Genomic DNA, 24,955 nt, shown 5'->3' with positions numbered 1-24,955 from the left:
CCACCGTTGCCCCTATCCATGCCAAACTTGGCACACACACTCCTTGGCTGCCAAAACACAACCTCCACCCACTTATTTCTCACATGGCCCTCTTCTAGTGCCACCATGAGGCCAATTCTTGCAAAACCAATTTTTGGACACTGCTCCTACAGATTTTGCCCTAAAATCATGCAAAGCGGTACACAGTATCTCTAAAGTCATGTCATCAACATGGATCTGTGCTATTTCCCATATTCCCTCCTGATTGGCTACCATTGAATTCTAAAGTTTTGTATGCGACCTGGCGGTCGCTTATCTCCAGATTAGGGAGTCTTACTGGTTGTTTGTATGTTTTTGTTTTTTCAACTTGTAGTCAGAGGAGATTTATGTTTGCTGGTGCTTATTCATGGCTCAACACAGTTTCATTGTCCCAAATTCAAAGCTCTCCCTTTGAGGTGGTGTGCAGGTGTGAGGAATCGTCCATCTGTCTAGTTTAGGATCCAAAAAACTGTTCTGGTGTGACAGCCTGGCTTCCCTCTCTAGACCTCTGTATCTGAGCAGCCTGGGCTGCAGTGTCTCAGCTAACATTTATTGCCAGTTATGGACCCTATGAATAATTGATCCCCGATTCTATTTAAAATCTTGACGAGGACAAACGACGCAGCGCTGAACGGGCCAATATTTCTCCCTCCAGTGCCCTAATAGGAGACCTCTTTAACTGCACTACCGCAGTCATTTTTCCATTGCCTTTCATACTCTCCTCTCCTGTCTCACTCTCTCCTTCTTTCTCTGTCTATTAGGGATGGGACGATATGCAATATTATCGGTTATTGTGATAAAAAACACACGATAAAAACACGATATCATGCACTGGGATCAATTCACCTTTTATTTGCCGAGCTGCATATCCGGTACCACTTATTCCATCTATTGGTAAAAGGTACTTATAATATACATTCTTGAGAGTCTTTTTTTTTCACTCTCTATCAAATGTCTTTGTAAAAAAATAGCCGATCTACAAGCTCACAACGCGTCGCATTGCGACGCGTTGTGAGCTTGTAGATCTGCAATTTTTTGGCAAATGTTCCACCCCAGGATAATAGATTTTGATTATCGCGATATCGTAAATCGCGATTTCTTTTGTCGCAATAATCGTGATATGAAATTTTCATATCGTTCTATCCTTGACTCTCTCTCTCTCTCTCTCTCTCTCTCTCTGTGTGTGTTTTCCTTGCTCATAGAGTGCAGTTCCTTCCTCCTCCAACTCTCTCCAGTACTATTTTAAGAAGTGGAATAATTCCTGTCGGCATGAAGGGTATTACAGAAGCCTAGCTGCAGCACCATGACGGATGGTGCTGGCATTGGCTAGCAGCGGTGCAGCCTATACGATTGATCTGTGTGGCGGTTTCGTGGCGTGCTGGCTCTTTACTGTCATAACCCTGCCGGATCATTTGGAAACAATGCCGCGCAGCTATAGTAGACTACATCTGTTAGGCGGCCGAGGCAAACAGCACGATCAATGCTTATCATATTGCGCTATTGTGTCTGAAGCGATATTGTCATCTATTAATCTGTGTGTGTGTGTGTGTGTGTGTGCGTGTGTGTGTGTGTGTGCGTGTGTGCGTGTGTGCGTGTGTGCGTGCGTGTGTGTGTGTGTGTGTGTGTGTGTGTGCGCACGTGCATGTGCATGCGTGTGTGGGACGACACATTTTGTGTATGGTTAGTTTAAGAGAATACATTAAGAATGTTTGTGTGCACATGTGTGGGTGCATAATGTGTGCATGCATGTGTGTTTGCATCTTTGTAGACGAACCTACCCGCACTGTATTTGCTGGCAAGCACTCATTGTGTGTGTGTGTGTGTGTGTGTGTGTGTGTGTGTGTGTGTGTGTGTGTGTGTGTGTGTGTGTGTGTGTGTGTGTGTGTGTGTGTGTGTGTGTGTGTGTGTGTGTGTGTGTGTGTGTGTGTGTGTGTGTGTGTGTGTGCGTGCGTGCGTGCGTGCGTGCATGTGTATGTTTGAGGGTACAGTAGATGATTCACACAGATTGTGTCCCTGTGCTCAGTCCAGTGCCTGGAAAGGATCCAGCTTTTGAAATGATGGCAGATTATTAGGCAGTACACGTGGGGATACACACGGGCAGCTCACTGCGTATGCAACACATACACACACACACGCACACACACACACACACACACACACACGCACGCGTGCGCGCACACGCACACACAGCAGTCAGAAGTGCTGACAGATACGCAGTCATCAGAGTCCTTAATGATACTGCATGTTATTTCATTCTGGCATCATTGGCACTAGCTGTAATGAGGTGCCGGGGTCCCATGCTGTTGTTCCATTCTCCTGCTCCTTGCAGAGGAAATCACTTGATTTGTTCAGTCAGAGCAAAAACAATGGCGAGCAACGTGCTCGGAAACAGATCCCATTACTATTGATTATTCACAGAGAAAGCAAACCTATATCAGCAGAACACCGCCCGCCCCGACCGTTATCCACACATTCACAAAGCCGTTGCGCTGGCTACGTGTTTGGACGGCTCTGGCCTGGCCTTTACACAGCAGCAAGCAGGCACGTGCACACACATAGACATCAAAGGGGGCTTGAGAGCCCCCCTGCCCTTTTATCCAGAGGTGGAAAAAGTACTCACATTCTGTACTTATTTAGTAAAAGTATCAATACTGCACTTTAAGATGTACTCCGTTACAAGTAAATGTCCAGAATTCAAAATGTACTTGAGTAAAAGTATGAGTAAAAGTACTAAATGTTTGAAAATGGCAGATCTACAAGCTCACAACTAGCCAAGGTATAAAATAGGGATAAAGTGGGTTAATGTGTGTTTTATAATATTATATTTTCTGCAAAGTAACTAATAACTAAAGTTTTCAAATTATTGTAGTGGAGTAAAAGTACAATATTTGAATCCAAGATGTAGAGGAGTATTGGACCAGTAAATGTCGCAGTAGACCTATTCGACAAGTTGGTTTCACCAGTTATGCTGTATGCAAGTGAAGTCTGGGGGTTTGAAAAAATAGAAAGATTAGAAAAATTACATCTTAGATTTCTCAAGTACATTCTAAAAGTAAAAACAACTACATGTAGTAATATGGTGTATGGAGAGCTGGGGAGATACCCAATTTGTATTTCAGTTAAAATGAGACTTATCGGATACTGGGCCAGGTTGATTGAAGGCAAAGAGAGTAAATTGAGTAGAATAATGTACAACTGTTTGCTTAACCTGTTTAACACAGGCGTATATGTATCACCATGGGTCTCCCAAGTTAAGAGAATACTGGACGACTGTGGTCTGTCATATATCTGGCTGACCCAGAAATGCAACATTAACTGGCTGAAACAAACTCTCGAACAAAGGCTGAAAGATCAGTTTTTGCAAAATTGGACAAGTGAACTTAGCAGTATGACATCATGTGACATTTATGTGGAGTTTAAACAAGAGTTTAAACTAGAAAAATACTTACTGTGTGAAAACCTTAATTATAGAAGGGCAATCTGTAATTTCAGAGTAAATAACACAAGAATTCCAAAGGTTACTGGCAGATATAAAGGGTTGGAAAGAAGCCAGAGATTTTGTAACCTATGCAATGACAACAGAGTCGGGGATGAGTACCATTTACTGTTTGAGTGTAAGAACCTTACTATTTTGAATCTCAGACAAAAATACTTGCCAAAGTACAACCCATCCATCTATGTGGAAACTGATTTTATTACTACAAGCTGAAAAGGCAAAAGTTATATGTAAATTGGGAGCTTTCCTAAAGAACACCTTGCCCTTGTTCAAATAATGTGTCATGCTCTTTTCTGCTACGTCTGTTTGAATATTATTGTAATGTTTGTAATGTTTTGTATACTATTTATGTATATAATATGAGCTGTGCTCCATACCATGTGATCATGGTCGTGAGCTAAATAAATGATGATGATGATGATGATGGAAATTGGAAATACTCAAGTCATGTACAAATATCTCAAAAGTGTACTTAAGTACAGTACTTAAGTAAATGTAATTAGTTACTTTACACTACTGCTTTTATCCGTCCGTAAAAAGTGCCCTCTCCAGACCATGAATGCAGTTTTCACTATGCTGAAAGAAATGCAAATGCACCCTTTAAATGCCATACCTGAAGGCAGCATTCGAGAGAATTACCTTGGCCGAACTCTCTTGAACTTGAATGCCGCATCTTGTGTTGAAAGAAATGCCCTCTCTGTGTAGAAATCCATGCCGTACGCCACATCTCCAGTATTAACTTGATTATGCAGTGTGATATCAAGCACCGAAAATAGCCGACCGCCAAGTAGGGATGGGACGATATATTTCATATCACGATTATTGTGACAAAATAAATCGCTATTTACGATATTATCGCAATAATCAAAATCCATTATCCTGGGGCGGAACATATGCCAAAAAAAAGCAGATCCACAAGCTCATAACGACGCGTTGTGAGCTTGTAGATCGTCTATTTTTTGGCAAAGACATTTGATAGAGAGTGAAAAAAAGACGTAAAGAACTAATATAAGTACCTTTTACCAAGAGAGGATTTAAGTGGTGCCGGATATGCAGCTCGGCAAATAAAAGGCGAATTGATCCCAGTGCATGACGGAGGACGATATCACGATAAATTAAATCGCCATGATACGATTATCGTGAGTGTTTTTTACCACGATAAACGATAATATCGCGTATTGTCCCATCCCTACTGCCAAGCGTGTCGCACGCGTTGTGAGCTTGGAGGTCTGCTATTTTCGATATTTTCACCAAAAGGCCCTTTTAGTAGAAATGTCAGCCCCTGCCTCTGCACGTCCCTGGCAGCAAGACATAGAGATGTTCCGATATAATTCATTCCTTCCCGATACTTTTGATTGTGTAGCGGTTGATACAGTCTTGCGATCCACTACCAGTGCATTAAAGAATTACAATATCTTAGCTCTGACTGATGTGACACAAGCTAGCACCGCATATATTCTTGTTTGCCTGTGTAGCATAAATGATCTATCGTCACTTGATATATTATGTGATACAGCCACGTGCACACATAGACATCAAAGGGGGCTTGAGCCCCTGCCCTTTTACCTGTCTGTAAAAAGTCCCCTCTCCCGACCATGAATTCAGTTTTCACTATGGTGACAGAAATTCAAATGCCATACCCTTTCCATGCCATACCTGAAGGCTGCCTTCAAGAAAATTGCCTAGTCCAAACTCACCTGAACTTGAATACAGCATCTTATGTTGAAAGAATTGCCCTCTCTATGTAGAAATCCATGCTGTATGCCACCTCTCCAGTATTGTCTTTTTTTAGCTTAGTTTAGTGTGGTATCAAGTAAAAAAAAGCTCACAATGCGTCGTGCTGCGACGCGTTGTGAGCTTGGAGGTCTGCTATTTTCGATATTTTCACCAAAAGGCCCTTTTAGAAATTTCAGCCCTGCCTCTCTAACATTCTCTGCACGTCCCTGGCAGAAAGACGTAGAGATGTTCCGATATAATTCATTCCTTCCCGATACTGTGTGCATTAAAGAATTACAATGATATCTTAGCTCTGACTAATGAGACACTCTGCTAGCACCGCATAGATTCGTGTTTGCCTGCATGTGTAGCATAAATGATCTATCGTCACATGATATATTACGTGATATCGGATCGGTGCATAGACCCGCATGCTTGCCGATACGTGATTCAGCATTTTAGGCTGTACCGGAGGCATTTTGCGGTGTCGGAAAATAACTCTGGAGGGATGTGAAAAGTGAGAATGTGAAAATGGAGCTTAGCGCGCAAGCTGTCCTCCTGCCTGATATCACAGACTGATGGGTCTACCACCAGTGCTCAGCACATTTTAAACCCAGAGAAGACAGACACTGACAAGTTGCATGCAGAGTTCATGCTCTCCCCATCAATCCGTCTCTGTTTGTCTCCTTTGCTCCTCTTGTTATTTACCTTGTCCTTTTGTCTCGCGTCTGCGTCTCCGGCTTGACCCCAATACGGCAAAACAGGAATGAATCCATCAATCACGGGTTTCGCCCCACATTAAGTTGTAACTGTAGGAGCAATATAGGACCTGCTCTGAGTGGATATAGGCAGTTTAAAAAGGCCATTGGGGAATGAATGAAGGGCCCACTGTCTGTTCCGCGGGATTGACACGTTGTAGGAACGGAGAAGCTATCTGAAGCAATTCCCCGCGCCTGTTCTGTTCAGTGGTGGAAAAGGTACTCACATATTTTACCTAAGTAAAAGTATCAATACTGAAATATGGAAATACTCTGTTACAAGTAAAAGTCCGGAAATTCAAAATGTACTTGAGTAAATGTTTGAAAGTGTTGGCATCAAAATGTACTTAAAGTACCAAAAGTAAAAGTACAAAGTGTTTGAAAATAGCAGATCTACTGCGATGCATTGTGAGCTTGTAGATCTGCTATTTTCAAATGTATGTTTTATAATAGTATCATTTATATCTGCAAAGTAACTAGTAGTAACTATAAAGTGTTCAAATAAATGTAGTGGAGTAAAAGCACAATATTTGGATCCGAGATGTAGTGGAGTAGAAGTAAAAGTATTGGAAATTTGAAATGCAAGTACCTAAGTAAATGTACTTCGTTACTTTACACCACTGAAAACATGCCATGGGGAATAGATGAATTGCCCACTGTCTGCTGCACGGGATTGACACATTGTAGGAATGGAGAGCTATCAGAAGCTTCCCCACGCTTGTTCTTTTTCTGCTCTCTTCGGCTCTGCCAGCGGCTGGGCCTAACGAAGCCATTGTGCAGGACAATGGCTCCAACTACTCAATCACAACTAGACCTGTCACATAGCAGAGAGAGAAAGTAGGGAAGAAATAGGTGTGGGAGATGGAAGAGAGAGAGAGAGAGGAGTAGGGAGAGATGGGACAATGGGGGAGAAGTGGGGAGGAGATGGAGAGGAGGGATGGGACGATACGCGGTATTATCGTTTATCGTGATAAAAAACACTCACGATGATCGTATCTTGGAGATTTAAATTATCGTGATATCATCCTCCGTCATGCACTGGGATCAATTCACCTTTCTTTGCCGAGCTGCATATCCGGTACCACTTAAACCCTCTATAATTAGTAAAAGTTACATTAATATACATACTTGATACAGTCTTTTTTTCGCTCTCTATCAATTGCGACGTGTTGTGAGCTTGTAGATCTGCTATTTTTTGGCAAATGGTCCGCCCCAAGATAATGAATCTTGATTATCGTAATAATAATAAAAGAAATCGCGATTTACGATATCGTAAATCGCGATTTCTTTTGTCACAATAATCGTGATATGAAATGTTCATATCGTCCCATCCCTAATGGAGAGCTTGTCTCCGCTTGCACATTGTTTCCACTCTTGATTAAACGTATAAAAATACACCCTTTATTTCCATTTAGTGAACCTCTACAGCAGAGTGAATGTCAATCTGATAAAGGATACAGCAAGCGGAGACAGACGGGGGAACTATTTGCCTCTACTTATTGATTTATCATTGTTTGTCTTTTAACTGTGCGTGTACGTGTGCGACTGTGCGTGTGCGTGCGCGCGCTTGGATCTTTGTGTATGAGAGAGAGAGAGAGAGAGAGAGAGAGAGAGAGAGAGAGAATCAGACATGCTGTTAGATGTGAGACAGAGGAGAAACCCTGATTTGAACAAAAAGTCGTGCTCTTTGCACCAGTATCTCTGCTCTCTCTCCGGTCCTCCCCAAAGTGCTTTATTTATAGACCCGTGCACATGTAGAGCAGCATGCATCTCTCTCCATCGCCACGGCACCCCCCCCCCCCCCCCACCCGACCCATATTGCGATCAGAATATTTTGGTGTTCACTTATATCAGCTTCCAAGCGTTTTTCCACCAGTAGTTTCTCAGAAGAGGGTGACATCTCATTATGGGTCTAGATTCAGAAGCAATGTGATCAAGGAAATAAATCCATTAAAAAAATGAAAAAAATATAATAATGTATTTTGAGAGAGGGAGAGAGAGAGAGAGAGGGTCGGGGGGGAGTAAACCTTGGCCACCTTATAGGATGAGGATGGACGTATAGGATGAGGATATTGGAGTGGGTGGAGAGAGAGAGAGAGAGAGAGAGAGAGAGAGAGGCGCAGGGAGTAAGTTAGAGAGGCAGACAAGGTGGCTGAGGTACATGTATAATTGACAACCTAAGCTTCCCCTCCATGGACTGAATGACATTTTCACTCTTAATCTACTTTCTCTTTCAGCTCCAGAAATGGCTGTGGCTGTGGCTGTGGCTGTAGTTGGTTGGTGGGAGGGTGGTTCGGCCAATACCAACATTTGCCCACAAGATATCTCAAAATGTAATGGTTGGATTGTTATGAAACTGGTTGAGTGCATTCCTGTTCCCTGGATGACCTAACCTTTTGAGTGACCCCAAGACCTGTGTACCTAACATATGATGATCCCTACTGATTTTGTAGACTCAGGAACTACCCTATCGTTCACGCTGTGCAAAGGATTTTGGAGGGAGTCTCCGAACACACACAAGCAGAAAAAAAAATCTAAAAACAGAGAGAGTGGTGTCCACCACTCTATTTCACACCCACATGTCTCATGGCTCAGGAAGGTCTAGGACAGTTTCCTTCTCCTGCTGTACAATGTGCATTGTGCATTATTAAAATTGTTACTACTCTACTGACTTTTGCTATTTTTGTGCCTTTTGGGTCAGCACCCGTCGTACTCTGGAGACTTTTCCGTTGAGCATGCCGGTTCCCTTGTTTCTTGCTGACACCAGAACTATCAGGAGGGGAAAACTAAATGACCTAACCTAGCATTTATATTGAATGAGAACAGGGCAGAGAGCAACTGTGGTAAGAGAGATAGAAATGAGAGAAATTGTGTAGGCATAAAAAAGGCACTTTCTCTTATGTAGGCAATATGTCAGGTATTGGTTGACTCCTACTTTACAGTATGTGCACACATGCCTCTTTTACTTTCATTACTATCTTATTTCAAGTAAAATATTTAGCTGTTGTTTACACACACACACACACACACACACACACACACACACACACACACACACACACACACACACACACACACACACACACACACACACACACACACACGTTTGGCTGTAATAATAAAGAAAACTAAATGTTTGTAATTAAATGTTTAGCCCCTCTAATGAGTGGATGACAATTTAAGGAGCAACACGGCTTCCACTAATTGAGCCATGCATGCTCGCCGGACACAGCTTGTGTTGCGGAGACTGTCGGGGTCCTACTTTCAGGCAGGTTGGATCAGCACTTGTTGTAAATGTGATATATAAATATAGTTTGATTTGATTTGATTTGAGCATGAGGTGTGCAGCAAACCGGCTGAATTGGCCATTTCTGTTCTTCCCCACTTGAGTGTGTTTGGTATTTTGGAGACTCTTCATTTGCTAGTGTCGGAGGAAGGGTAGTGTAGGAGACTGCAATCCAACCAGGACTATAGTGAGTTACACGCTCATCTTTTGCTATTTTCAGCACACTTTATAGCTGGCTGATGCGCATCCAGATCTACAGTAAAAATCAACCATATGATGTAGGTTTCTCCTTCATAAAAGGCTTACTGTTTAGACTACTGGCAGGTTCTGTTTGGATCATCTAAACCAGACTTGATGGAACTGTTCCGCAAGGTGCTTTTGTTCAGTCCACACCAATGCAACTCCTTGCAACATACTTGCGTAACCATTATCCCCAATGGCAGTTGCAGTTACAGTAGTGTGGACTTGCCTTAAAACTGTTTTGTTGCAAGGAGTTGCGACTATTTCCATTAGTGCGGTCTGCCCTTGAAGCACTTGAATCATAGCATCCCTTGTATTCTGGAGCTAACATTTGGTGAAAATAGACGATCTAGATTGTAGATGGCAAGCACCTTATGCACCTGATGTTACTGTTTTTTTTATTTTTTATTATTTGATCTCACAATTTTGTAAGCCATTTTTCACCCAGTGCCATTTGCCTAAGCTGTAATCTTGGGCGCTGCCAACCTGGAGAGGGCCTCGAACTGAGCTTATGCTTCCTTCAGTGCATGAGGAGTGAGCAGGCTGCTTCTTATCACCTGACCTGGGGGGAGCTTATATGTATTTCTTTTTTATTTTAATGTTAGTATTGATCTCTTTCCCTTTGCTCTCATATGCATTTTGTCATCTCTGTTCTCACGGAATACTAGAAAAGTAGTGCGCATGAAAACATAATTTCACTTTATAACTTCTTTACACCTGTAAGCCTGTGATGTGACAAATAAAGCTTCTATTTTTGTTACAAACAGAATGGGGCCTAATATAGAGTCCTTGGGAATCCGGTCAATAAAGTATGGGGTTTAATTGGTTAAAACAGGGAGCCGACAGTTGAGAGTCCATCAGATAATCCACCAGACGTTTTGCCCTTTATAGTTCGGTGTAGGGTACTCAAAGCATGCTCAGAGAATACCGGCCCCGTTTTACAGACAACATGTCTCATGGACAGGTCAGATACGCACTGACACAACAAATGACTGGTGCGCCGACCTCCTAGGCGGACATCTGCTCAGGGTCCACGTGGACACATAGTGGATCCAGAGCAGACCCTGAGCAGATGTCTGTCTACATCTACAAGGTCCTAACTGCAGTTGTTTTGCGGACGTCCGTCCATGTTGTACATCTGGCGAATGGCGATTATGAATTGGGATTTTGTACTAAAAGCACTTATTATAGTACCAGACTACCAGTGTCAGACATATTAACTCAAGATCATTTCATATACTCTTCTCTCGGTCTCGGAGCGTTTGAGATGCTGTAGATTTGTTATTGATGAGTGTTAGCGTGCACCTTCCGGACAAGGCAATAGCTTGATTTTAGGAGGAATTAGGCCAGGGGTAAGCAACCTTTATTATCAAAAGAGCCATTTATGGCCCAAGAGCCATATGCAGCTCTATATCAGCAGGTTGCCTACCTCTGAATTAGGCCTATACATTTCTGAGACTGTTCAGCATGACAACATGGAAATTAACAGTAAGTTGTTTCGCTGAGCACAGCACATTGATGGTGATGATTGACTCCACTTGCATCACACACACTGATAATATTCAGCCACGTTGCAACCCTCCTCACCACTTCCTCGCGCACACTTCACCCCTCTAAGTCCAGGAAATAACAATCGTCTGTCACCACCCACGGTCCAATGCATTGACTTTGGTTCATGCTGGTTCAACTGTTTACGCAAAACAGGGCCCTTACCCTTCTTTCATGTGATATTGCCTTTGAATGAAGTATTAAGGGTAATGCACATTTGCTGGCACTAACTGACTTTCAGCTGAAAAAACACAACGTGTTTCTTAATAGGCTTGAAACATAGGTCACAGGTTTGTGAAGGGTGTGAACTAAACAGAGCAGTCCATAGACCACTAGTGCAGCTCGGGAATTTCCATCTGTTTCAAACACAAGGTGAACATAGAAGAAAGAAAATGAAAAAAAGTCAGCGAGATTTGATATCCGTCTGGGGTTTTGGTTGACTGTTGTAGAATGGATGCTGCTAGCTCTTCAGAGGATGCCTGTAGGGCAAGATTAGGTAGGAAGTGGCGTGCGCGCGCACACACACACACAGACACACACACACACACACAGACACACACACACACACACACACACACACGCACACACTACACACACCGTTTTTTTTCTCCGCTCCAACTCACACTCTCTCACCTTTTTTGTGCTTGTGTGCTTCAGCCTGTCTCTCTTGTTTCATCCCATCCATCTTGCCTCAACTCCCAATTTTCTCTTGTGTGGACCCCACCACCAGCAGCAGCCCCAACACACCAGCACTAGAAACAACACCACCAACCTACTGTACATAACGTCGTTGTCGGGTGGAAACCCTGTATGTCCAAAACCGTTCGTTTTGTATGTATCATTTAAAAAATGATTTAAACTAGTGAAAACTGCCGATCTACAAGCACACAACGCCTCGCACCGCGAGGCGTTGTGTGCTTGTAGATCTGCTGTTTTAACTAATTTTGTGCAACGGCCTCTGATGAAGCAGGGTTTTACTTTGCGAAAAAATGTAAAACTTGGAGATAAGAGGTTTCTGCCCGACAGTGACGATAAAGAACATGCCACTGTGTGCTTACTGCTTTGGTGTCAATCTAGTGCCTCGTCTGTTGACCGAGATGTGGAACACGTGTTTACTATTATGAAAAATTTATGCAAAATTAACCAATAAGTCTTTAAATATTATTCAGATATTTTTTGCGGCTAAACAGCTGACATCCCTTTTTATCATGCCATTGTTTGTATGCCATGCTGTTCCACACCACAGTGTAAATGTTAAACACCCCCCCAAAACACACACACACACACACATGCGCGCGCGCGCCTCTCACTCCACTGTTTTATCTCCCCGTGCAGTGCTTATCTATGGGGCCGGGGGGATTGTACAAAGCAAATTGAGCGTGTGTGAGATTGCTAGGGGCCGGCTATTGTTTAGTCCTATGTAAATCCAGGCATTTACATTTCCAGGTTAACAATCAAGTGATTCACACGCCTCATTAGCATGTAAGGTATAGGATGTAATTATACCTCCCCTACAGGGAAGGTACGGCTTATAGGAGAGGTAATTATGAGTACGTGGCAACGATGTCTGCCCCCTCGCCGTTGCCGCGTGTCGGCGACATCGCCATTCAACGTCATGGGAATGACTCTGACACAATGGCAGGTTGACATGGAACATGCATATTCATGGATATGTCTCTCTGCAGGCACGGATGTTTATAGTATTATTTTTAGAGCAGATGTGTAGCCCTCACGTGAGTAGTTATACACTTACAGTACTGCACCATACACCCCCAGCTGTGTGAATCACATGCTGATGACAACTGTGGCTTGTGAACTGTTTTCTTTTTTTTTTTTTTTTTTTCCCACATTAGTTGTGTGACAGTATGGTTAGAGAAGATTCATTTTAACCGTCTGCTGACTTCATCATTCAAACATCACTTCTCCCTTACAAGCTCCATTTGACTGAATTTGAAGTGTTTTTCATGCAGTATGCCTTCTGCTTCTTGCACATTTCACACTGCTGCTACTTTATTTCTATCTCATCTCTATTGCAATAGAATGCATACAATTTGCAATAAGTTACTCTCAAATGAATTGATACGCAAGTTCCACCTAAGTTAATGTTTGGCAGTGATGACATCCTGTTTGTGCAATGAAACACAGGTGTAACAAAAACAGTTGAAAGCCAAATTGCACCACCTCCGTCTTTGTCTGCACCACATTAAATAGTCCATAGTCTACATCATACATGGGCAACTGGCGGCCCGGTGGCCACATGCGGCCCCCACATTCACTTAATGCGGCCCACAGGTTAATAGCAGAATACTGATATATTATTGATTTCAGCTGTTACAATTCCATTTCCAACCATGCAAACATGATTCGCTTTAGTTCCTTCAGTCTATTCACCATATTCCTGGCCATTCTATGGAGGCTGCCATTTTCCTTTTACAGAGGGCGCTGGAGCATTTTTCTTTGTGTGCTGCTTCATAAACATCTTTTCACTTCCTCCCAAGCAAGGAAGTGACATGGAATTGTCTGTTGCCAGATTTTGCCAAAGAAATAAGCCCAACAGAAGCAACTACAGTAGGCTATACTACTTTACATTCACATTTGAAAATAGCAGATCAGCAAGCTCACAATGTGTCACATTGTGACACACTGTGAGCTTGTATATTTGCTATTTAAAAATATTGAGGGAAAACATTTTTTTTGAATATTTTTTAAACATTTTAACAACATAAATCTGTGTGGAGGTCCCTGGCACCACATATTTTCAGATGGGGGTCTTTGACTGTGGACAAATATGTAATCTGGGGTCCTTGATATGAAAAGATTTGGGAACCACTGGTTTAAAAAATATTAGAAAGTAAGCCCAATAAGCAACTATTATTATTATTATAAGCAGACATGGCAACCAGGTACATTCAGAGCCCAGAGCCTAGAACGCCAACTACTGACACTTTAATGCAAGGACAACAGGAAGTCAAATGATGTTTTTCAGGCCAGCTTTTTCAGCCTCCGCCTCTTTCAGGATATGAACAGGAAGCCGGGGGCGGGGCCAGGAATAACGTGAATATTAGTAGCTTATTGACTAGTACAAGTATTATGTCCAATATATTTGTATTTAAGTTCACAAAGTTAACATACTAAGAACATATACAGTAAATGCATTTGAAATTAAATGAAATTGTTACTTTTCAGGATTCCAATTCAAAAACAGCAACAAGCTCAAAACGTGTCGCACTGCAACACGTTTTGAGCTTGTAGATCCGCTATTTTTGCTATTTTTGACTGCATATGCATTGTGGCCCTCTGGAGTGAATGTGAAAATATAGTGGCCCTTTCCATCATCAAAGTTGCCCACCCCTGGTCTACATTATTAGTCCTGATCAACTTCCATCCTTACATCCATAACCACAGAGTGCCTTATGTCACTGCTAATGCACCCACTTCGTCTCGTTTTGTCTTTGTTAAGCTCATCATGAATGTTGTCGCTCTGTGTTTAGCCCAGCGGGCAGTGTTCAGGATTGCAACGTTCTCCTCTGTTAAGCGCGTTTATTTACATTGACAGCTTTATTATAGCTTTCCACTCATTTGCATATGTAATCAGCCTATATTTTCACAACCTGTTACGATTTAAGATGGCAGCGGCTAATTGGAAAAAGGGAATGTAAGGCGGCATCTGAGTTATGCCTGAGCTATCCCTAGTTGCCGTGGATGTCACGCACCGAAAATGGTAGATTTACAAACTGACATTGCGTCACGCTGCACAAGCGTTGTGACCTTGCGGATCAACCATTTCCAGTGCGTGACGCCCATAGCTCAGGCTTCGTGCTTCCCTCCAACTTCTTCTCTTTGCATGACACTAATAAAGTGAGGTCCCCACTGCTGTAGAAGAATGAGCTTGTTTTGTTTTTGGCCTCTGACGAGGCATGTGAAGCAGGTTAATTGCCTTGGCCCTGCTGGTGATGGAAGAGAAACCGTCTGAGGCACATAATCTGTTTAAATCCATGGCCCTTTGTTGCCAGCAATTTGAAGAGCCAATGAAGGTGATGGATGAGTAGGGGAAGATAGAGAGAGAGGGAGAAAGAGAGAGAGAGAGAGAGAGAGCTTCACAGTTGAGGAGACGTGTTGACTTGTACTCTTTATCTGGCTGAGGAAGAGAAGGGACAAATTAGACTCATACTCACTACAGTCACACTCAATGGCATGCTATTCTACAGTATGTGTTTGCACACACACAAAAAAAACACTTGCACACATGCATGCAAAAAAAGAAGAACATATTGCCTACTGTATGTCAGGAGCAGATTTAGAAACCAGAGAAGCAAAACCATCTATTCTAGTTAGTTAAACATATGGATGATAATGATGAATAGATTCCGCTTAAGAATTCTGACAGATTAAACTGTAAAGTAAGTATAGTATCAACTATCAACAGAATGCAGCAACACTTTTGTGCACAAGTTAGCCATTCTAATATGACTTCACACCGATATGATGTAGGCGATATATAGGCGACTTATTTCCTCAGTATATCTGAGACTTAACGTGTCTCGGAAATGCTGAGGTAACACAACCGTTTCCTTTTGCATGTGTTGCTAAAGGTGTTAAATACTGTGGTACAACTGTTGTTCAGCAAGACAGACATAAATGAGAGACATTATGTAAACATAAAAAGGGAAATGCACACACACGCACGCATACACACACACGCGCGCACACGCACGCACACACACACACACACACACACACACACACACACACACACACACACACACACACACACACACACACACACACACACACACACACACACACACACACACACACACACACACACACAGCCACACAACCCCATGGGTCATTGTTCAATCATTTTCAAACTCAGAAACCTCACAATGAACCTCGCACGCCTCCGTGACCGTGGGTCAGGGAGGCGTGCGACTCATCGGGACCCCTGCAGTTGTGGAAATAGAAATTTTAATGAAGTGAGCCCAGCGGTGGTCGCCCCTGCCTCGCCTCCGACTGCCCCTCGGCCGCCACCCCACCCCACCCCATCACCTGTTGGGAATAACTGGCACTCTCTGGCCATTCTGGACAACCACAGCCTGCAGATTTCATTATAGATGGAAGAAAAGAGGTAGAGGAGCCCCCTTTGACACACCCCCCCTCCACCTAACACAACTAGGGATGGGACGATACGCGATATTATCGTTTATCGTGATAAAAAAACACTCACGATAATCGTATTGTGGATAATATTTAATTTATCGTGATATCGTCCTCCGTCATGCATTGGGATCAATTCACCTTTTATTTGCAGAGCTGCATATCGGGTACCACTTAAACCCTCTCTAATTGGTAAAAGGTACTTATAATACTGTATACATACTTGATACAGTCTTTTTTTCACTCTCTTATCACCTGTCACAATAATCGTGATATGAAATTTTCATATGATCCCATCCCTATCCACAACACTTTCAAACACATCTTTTTCTTTCTTTCTCTTTCTCTCTCTCTCTCGCTCTCTCTCTCTCCCTCTGTTGTCATCTGTTGGGTTTGTCCTTGGTTGTGAAGGTCACCATAATTAAACCAGCTTGTCATCTTGTTTATTTGTATTAATTACTCGCATGTGCGTTTGCTCTTCCTGGAGCAGCTATTGTATGTGGGCCCTGTGCCATAGAGTTCTTTTAGCAGATAGATAGCTAGCTATCTGTCTGTCTGTCTGTCTGTCTGTCTGTCTGTCTGTCTGTCTGTCTGACCATCGGTCCATCCGTCCGCCAATTAATGTTCACAGATCAATAGACTCATAGCTACCTTCAACAGATTATTTGAATTCAAGAGTTTAATGGGTAAATAGTGTAAATATGCATTTCTCTGTTTGGCAGCTGTACAGAGGAACGATCTACAGTACACACAAAAACTAAAGCTGATGAAAGGGAAAGGGTTTTTAATGTGGCCTTACAAATATGCTTGGCCAGCAGTATGTAGACTTGTTGTTTTAAGTGCCCAATCATGTTTTGCTCGTTGTACAGTATTTATGTACAGTTGATGCTAATATTGTACAGTATGTGTCTTTTCCCTCTGTAGTTTTGTTTTTATCTAGTTGTTGGAGGACCACAATGAATATAAGCCTATTTGTCTGTCTGTCTGTCTGTCTGTCTGTCTGTCTGTCTGTCTGTCTGTCTGTCTGTCTGTCTGTCTGTCTGTCTGTCTGTCTGTCTGTCTGTCTGTCTGTCTGTCTGTCTGTCTGTCTGTCTGTCTGTCCATCTGTCAATTTTGTCCATTTGAATGCACATGAGTGGAAGATTGATTTAGATGGAATGGAAGAAAAAAAAAACATGTCATGGGGAGAGATAATTTCCCGGAATCTCTCTCGTCTTGGCTCCATAGACACTTTTCTCAGATTGACAGGTCCAGAATTCTAGATCAGTTTCCTTAGCTGGAATGATAATAACAATGATTATCTGTCTCCGCACTCAAGATCCTTAATTATTAGGGCCAAGAGAAAATGGCCCCGCTCGGTTGTGTAGCAAAAACAATTCAGGCTCTGTTATGCCCTCCTTTGTTGAACCAGACTAATACGACAAACTATCTGGACTTATTACCGAGAGAGAGAGAATGATGGAAAAATCACATAATTGCTGTCATCATAGCAGCCATTTTGATTTAAATCTCTGAAAAGGTCAAAATTGAGATGTTTTTGTGAGAAAGAGCAAAAGTGGCAGAGAGAATGTGCCGATAAGATTGGAGGGATGACGTTTGAATGTTGATGCTGCTGCTGCTGTTATGCTGCTGCACACAGAAACACAAAGACTTTTTTAGACATGTGTGCCTGTTTTTCACATTTTACGAATTATTGTTTAATGTTTTTAATAATTGACTATTTATGTCCAAACATGGAGTAAATGAACAAGGTTAAAGGGTTATGTAAGTAGAGCGCAAAGAAAACTATTTAGTGCTACAAATTAACTACAATATCAGGTAAACATCTGTCTAAACAACATGCTATCTAATTATCATTCTAAAGTCCACTCCAATTCTCAATGTAACTATAGTTGCAACTTGTAACTTGCAATCAGTTGCAAGAAATTGCAGCAGTCTGAATTTTACAACCAGTTTCATTGCAAATCATTGGTCTGGATACAGGCTTTAGCATTTGTGGTCAAGCTAACATCAGACAGTATATCAACATTTCCTGTTGCACTGCACTGTAAAGATCAGACCCTCGAGTGGTATTTCCTTTGCTGTCATTATTCACTGCTACTGTCTCAACTACATCATGGACAACTGCACTTTGGAAGACACAAGTAACTATATGACCTATTCTGCGGTGTATGGCTGTGTTTTAGTGTTGGGCTTTCCTCTCAATGCTGTGTCACTCTGGATTCTGTTGCGCCGTCACAGAGTGAAATCTCCCAGTGCCGTCTTCATGATCAACCTGGCAATTTCAGACCTTCTGCTGGTGATCTCCTTGCCTATGAGAGTCTCTTTCTATGCTACGGGTTCCTGGCCCCTGGGCGTTATGGCATGTACCTGGATCACCATGCTCTTCCGCACCAATCTCCGCTCCAGTGCCATCTTCATCACCTTCATCAGTGTGGACCGGCTGCTGGCAGTGGTTTACCCTCTGAGGTCTGGGCATCTGAGAACCACCACCAATGCCTGGAGAGCCTGTGCCTTGGCTTGGGTCTTTATATTGGCTACAAGCATCCCAGAGAGCATAGCTTTTCACATGAAAGCTGAAAACTACAATACATGCGCCAACAAAACATCATGTTTTGAGTTTCCTGACAATCTATCCTTATTGAAACAGCCCAGTTTCAAACGACCACTGAGGTATTTTATGACTAGTGCACTATTAACCATACTAGCAGTCAATGTTGTGTCCACTGCTATGGTGTACTGGACTCTTCGCAGACATCTCATTGACTCTGCAAGGATCAACAGCAAGATGAATGTCATGTTGATTTTTGTCATGAACTTGTTGATGTTTGTGATTTTTTTCTTGCCTCTCAATTTGGTTCTATTGTTTAATTTGAGAGCTGCTATCAAGCCTACACTGTGTCTCTGTAGTGTTAACTGCTGTCTAGATCCACTGTTGTATTACTTCTCTTTGGATGCCTTCTGGAAGAAACAAGAGAACGTGGACTCCCGTTTAAGAGATCAGTAGCAAAGGACAAAAGGCTGTGTGTGTGTGTGTGTGTGTGTGTGTGTGTGTGTGTGTGTGTGTGTGTGTGTGTGTGTGTGAGTGTGAGTGTGAGTGTGAGTGTGAGTGTGAGTGTGAGTGTGAGTGTGAGTGTGAGTGTGTGTGTGTGTGTGTGTGTGTGTGCGTGTGTGGGTGTAACTTGCGTTAAATGATAAGGGCTTCACTTTACTGAATCAGCACAAATATGTTTTAGAAATGGACATGTGTTTTGATGATGTTTATGGAGCAAGTAAAAGTTATTTATCTTCACACATTTGTATGGAGTACATCTCAATAATTTTCTTTCATCTACAGCAGGGCTACTCAGCTTAACTCATTTGCTGCTATTTTAAACATAGGCTGAACTGTTTTCCTGCCAAATTGTCCTTACCTTTTATCGTGGGCACGTGCACGCATAGTGCATGATCTGTGCGCGACTCATGTAGTAGACCGGTAGACTCGATGACAGCTTTCGAATAAAAAAAAATCCATTGGAATAGACAAATCCGGCTCGTACCCCTGCTGTATCCGCCAGTGTTACATAAGAAAACATTGGAAACAGCCAGCTGTGCGCTATGGTAACACGTGGACACGTTCGCGCACATACCGGTAGCAGACGATATGTGCGCGGATCATATGCCAGGCGGGCACAAGAATCAAACAGCTATCAAATAAAAAAAAAACGCGATGCAGGATGCTTCCTTAATTGTTTACATGGAAACTTATGGGCCCGGAGCTATTTTGTAACACACTACATGCATAGTCTAACAAATTAAGGAAACACACAGAAAACAGCCACATTTCCATCTATAAGGGCAAACCTCATTAAACAAAAAGATTGTCTTGGAAATTATTAATGCTGAAATTATGAATTTTCTTCTTTTGGAACAAACAAAATAGTGAAATGAAAAAAGTCTTCTATAAAACCTGACAAAAATAATTTCCTTGCGGTTTTGGAGAGAAACTGAAAAATGACATCAGAAATGATTTGTCCACACTGAAAGTAGACAAAATATATTTTATTGGCATGACCATGACAGGCCACATACTGTAGACATGCCGCTGGTTGAATAGCGCTGCCGCTGATCTACAGTATGGCCTAAGTCAGGAATACTCACTGTAGGAAAACGTGTTCCTGTATTCATGGAGAAATTGTTGCTGCGGTATATCGCACACATCCTGAAAACACACTGACATTAGTGGTGTTGTTTTTTGAAATGTCCATGCTTGATCAGTTCAATCAGTTCTTAAAGACGGAGTCCCCCCCCCCCCCAAAAAAACAAACAAAACAAAAACACGATCATCAGATATTATGATTATATTTGGAGGACATTTCTTTCAAAAAAGTGTACAGAAATTGTTAAAATTATCTTTTATGTGGCAACACCCACCTGTTCCTTAAGTCTGAAGTTACTGTACCTACTAGTGATGCGCGGGTCAGCTTTTTTTCATAGCCCGCACCGCCCATAGCCCGCACGGTACGTAACCTGCCTGCCCGTGCCCGCAGAACAATATACAAATCAACAAATCCGCCCGCCCCGCAACCCCGCATTTAAAAAAATATGGTATATCATCTCCACAATAGCTCATCTTTATATACGGCTCTTCTAAGTACCCAAAGTCGCTTTACAGAAAGGTTTACAGTAGCACAATATTGTCATGGGCTAAATAAACAAACGTGTTGTTCAAATTGGGGTTTAGCCTAAAAGACATTCATTCAAAGACGTTCATTCTCTCTGGGGCATTGTCGGGGTGAGAACGGCGTCTCAGGTTTTATGTCAATCATATTTATACAGCGCCTCGCACAGTCACACTTTAAACAGACAGCAAAAGACGGACAATATTAAATCCTTTTGGTTATTGATTAATCACCAGATTGGAGAGAAGGGAGCGATTCGAGACTCGAGGTGAGCGTGGTTGGTTCATTCAGTCAAAAAATCCGTCTCACTTGCGAAAGTTGTGTTTCAAATCGTATCCGTTGACTGGCTGGTTATATAACTTAACCGACACAAAGTATTTATAAACGGACTTGTGTGGATGACAGAGACATATAAGTGAAATCCTGATCAGCGACACGCGTTGAATTGTTTGTGCATCTTCTCTGCTGTGCTCACGACCGAAATGTGGCTCACGACCGAAATGTGGTTCGCGGCCCCAACAGGAGCGGAATTGGGACGGTCCTCGCACCAAGGAGCGGAGGAGAAACCTCGCTCCTCTCTGGCGCATTTTCAAGCGTTGTATTCTTATTCTTAAAGGCCTACTCTTATTAAGAATAAAAGGCAAATAAGAACAGGTGATTATTCTTATTGATTTTTTGCACATGAGAGTGGTGATAACCCGCCCGCCCGCCGCCCGTCAATTGAGTCTGAAAACCTTGACGCACCCATCCGCATGCAGGCGGGTTGGCGGGCGGGTGGGGGCACCGGGTCGGCCCGCGCAACACTAGTACCTACACTAGAGGTTAGCACGGGTCTGCCCGGAACCGATTACCCGAGAGCCAAAGCGAGAACCGAGCCGGTTCGGGGCTAAAATATTGACGCGTCCCTTGGGGCAGGGTCGGGTAGGGTCCAATTGCCGCGGGTCTCGTTCGGGGCATACCGAAACGCATTTACCCGAAGGATCCGAGCTTTTAAAAATATATATTTATGTTAAACCTTCAACTGTAAAATCATTATTTTTAAATAGACATACACGTTATTATTACATTCTAAAATCCATAGTGTCTGACTCTGAAGCGCAGTGAGTGGTGAGCAAACACACACACACACACACACACACACACACACACACACACACACACACACACACACACACACACAGTGTGCCCTCCGCTGTAGCTCTCAGAGAGATGGGGGAGGTGCGCTCAACGATGAAGTAGAGAGAGAAGACGACCAGTCTCGATGATCAAAGTATGAAAATAATAATCCCCGGCTCCAACGGTGCCGTTTCAGGCCGAGGGCCCGGGGTTAGTAAATCAGAATGTTTCTCGGAGAAATTCGTCTCGGTCCAAAAACCTTCGGTTCCGTTTCGGGACGGGTCTAATTTTTTGGACCCGTGCTACCCTCTATGCTACACCCACAGGTGTTGCTGTATGGTAAAAAGGGGAGAGGATGATTTTATGATGTTATCAAAGTGGTGTATTTCAAATGGGCCTTTTGACTCAGAGGCTTAAAGCTTTCAGGAAGAAACCAAAAATACACAAGGAAGACATATTTGCATATTATAACCACATCTGGGGGTCTATTAGAGTAATGATAACTCCATAGACACATACAAAACAGAAAAAGTAGAAAACTATGACACCACATCTTTGCATCCCACCATGAAGCATTACTGTCAAATGATTAGAGCACAGATAATTACTAATGTACATGGCTACCTTCATTTGGTGAAAAAATATTTGTTATTTTTAAAGCCTTAATTTATTTGACCGCGATAGACCATGCCATCAGTCTAACCTCAATGTGTCGTCGTGGCATTAGGTGCAAACAAATCAGTCCGCTCTAAACCTCTAATTTATATAACCCATAGACACACAACCACGTTCACTTAAAAAAAAAATCATAAATAGTTAAAATAGCCGACCTACAACCTCATAACATGTTGTTTCACAACGTGCTGTGAGCTTGTAGGTCGTCTATTTTCGCTACCTTTGCCTGACACTGTTGTACGAAGAAATCAAACTATTAATTTACCGAATGTCTGTCTGTCCGTCCGTCCGTCTGTCTGCACGCTGACATCACTGATACTAAACAGTGTCACCACCATGGTAACAATGTCCAACTGACATCAACAAAGCCCAAACTGACATCACTGACTGATATCACTACCGTGCCCAAATTTGGAGATTACTTCACAGACTGGCCTGGACATGGAACACCATATATGGGCATAAAAGAGTGCCAGACACACAGACGGATACAACGGGTATTGCACAGCTAGACATCGATGGTGACTATTCTGCCCAAGGGCACCGGTCTGGGTTCTCCAACATTACTTCTGAGACTCCTACATTCAATCCCTCATCGCACACCCCCGGCCCAGGACTAGTAACATTCATTTAGAAAATTATGGAGATACAAGGTATATACCGGTATACCCAACAGCGACGATAAGTAATATAATGAAATATGTGCATGATTTAGTCGTTTTAATTTTAAAGCACAAAATTGAGAACAAAATCAAAACCGTTGGCCAATATTATTATATTTATAATTGATCTAATTTGATTCCTCATATATTGTACAGCTACTGTGCACAGCAGTTTAATTGCCAGGGACAATGGCAATATATCAAACACACAGCATACAGGTACAATCACTATATAGATACTGGGAAAGTGCTAGTATATCCAGACCTATATGATAATATGATCATAATAATGTTGGTGCCGGTAATTACAGTACAAAAGTCAAGTAAAGCGATTGCCCATTCAGATATCATTTTGATTGACTATATGACTGGCTGTTTCCAACTGGTGCACGCTGCGTGTTCTGTGTGTCTGTCTTCTGTGAAGACAGAAAGGAACTGTTGAAGAGGGCAACATTTTTTTTTTTTTTTTTTCTAAATTTTTATCCCACGATTTTTGTAACCCATTTTTTCACCCGGTGCCAATTGCCTAAGCTGTGATCCTGGGCTCTACTCTCCCTCTGCCAACCTGGGGAGGGCCCCGAACTGAGCTCATGCTTCCTTCAATGCATGAGGAGTGAGCAGGCCGCTTCTTATCACCTGACAGGGGGAGCTTCCCTGGTTGGACGTAGCGCGTGGAAGGAACACGTTATTCCAACCAGTTCCATTCCCCTCCATCAGGCGCCCCGGCTGGCCAGGGGGAGGCTTTATAGAGACCAGGATTACTGCATGTTTTTGTGAGGGTATCTACCCTAGGAGACACGGGGAGAACATGCAAACTCCACACAGAAAGGCCCTTTTGCCAACCCCACCTAGGGTGTGGGCACTGATGACGCGGAGGAGGGAACACGCCCCCAGCACCCACAGTGTCCCCCGGCGGGAATCGAACCCAGGACCTTCTAGCTGTGAGGCGACAGCACTACTGACTGCGCCACCGAGGGCAACATATTTTAACCACATGAACCATGTCTTTCGTCTGACAGAAGTCCCTATTTAAAAATAATAAGAATAAAAATAAAAATCTTGACGCAAAAGCTCACTTAAAGTGGTATGATCATGTAGATCAGCCATTTTCACTATTCATTGTATGTATATAGCTGTACTGTAGGATTTAAGTGCTTAACTTGTAATTGCAATTTAAGGAACCTGAACTGACAGAGAGTCAGCATGTAATCAGAGGAACATTATCGCAAATGAAAAAGCTGTTAATTGTGTTCTCACTTTAGTGAGCACACACTAGTTGTCCCCAATTTCAGCTCCATAGAGCTCGATGACATAGGTGTGATGGCAAATGTAATGTGTACAAATACAATCCACATTAATTATTTACAATTTACCTTGTATGTATTTAGGAGTTTCTCTTATCCAGAGTGACTTTAATACAAAGTCAAAAACCCTAGTCAACAAACAACAAGGTAAAGGGTCAAGTAAGTAAGTACAGTGCAAAGAAAAACAATTCTCAATGTAACTATAGTTGCAAACAGTTCCAAGAAATTGTAGCAGTCTGAATTTTACAACCAGTTCCATTGCAAATCATTGGTGTGGATACAGTCTTTAGCATTTGTGGTCAAGCTAACATCATAATT

The 24,955-nt window shown here is 42.6% G+C and overlaps 1 protein-coding gene across 1 annotated transcript; it reads left to right on the top strand.

Moving 5' to 3' along the window:
* Positions 1 to 18,335: 18,335 nt before the first annotated feature.
* LOC308289936 (lysophosphatidic acid receptor 6-like) lies at positions 18,336 to 19,226 on the top strand (the record flags this gene model as incomplete). Its single annotated transcript, XM_080731716.1, has 1 exon — positions 18,336 to 19,226. One exon carries the CDS (start codon positions 18,336 to 18,338, stop codon positions 19,224 to 19,226), a length of 891 nt encoding a protein of 296 aa, XP_080587842.1.
* Positions 19,227 to 24,955: the final 5,729 nt, after the last annotated feature.

Source organism: Nannobrachium achirus (assembly GCF_963921795.1).
Source record: "Nannobrachium achirus genome assembly, chromosome: 8".
In the NCBI taxonomy this organism is placed as follows: domain Eukaryota; kingdom Metazoa; phylum Chordata; class Actinopteri; order Myctophiformes; family Myctophidae; genus Nannobrachium; species Nannobrachium achirus.
This window is presented reverse-complemented; position numbering and strand designations above follow the sequence as displayed.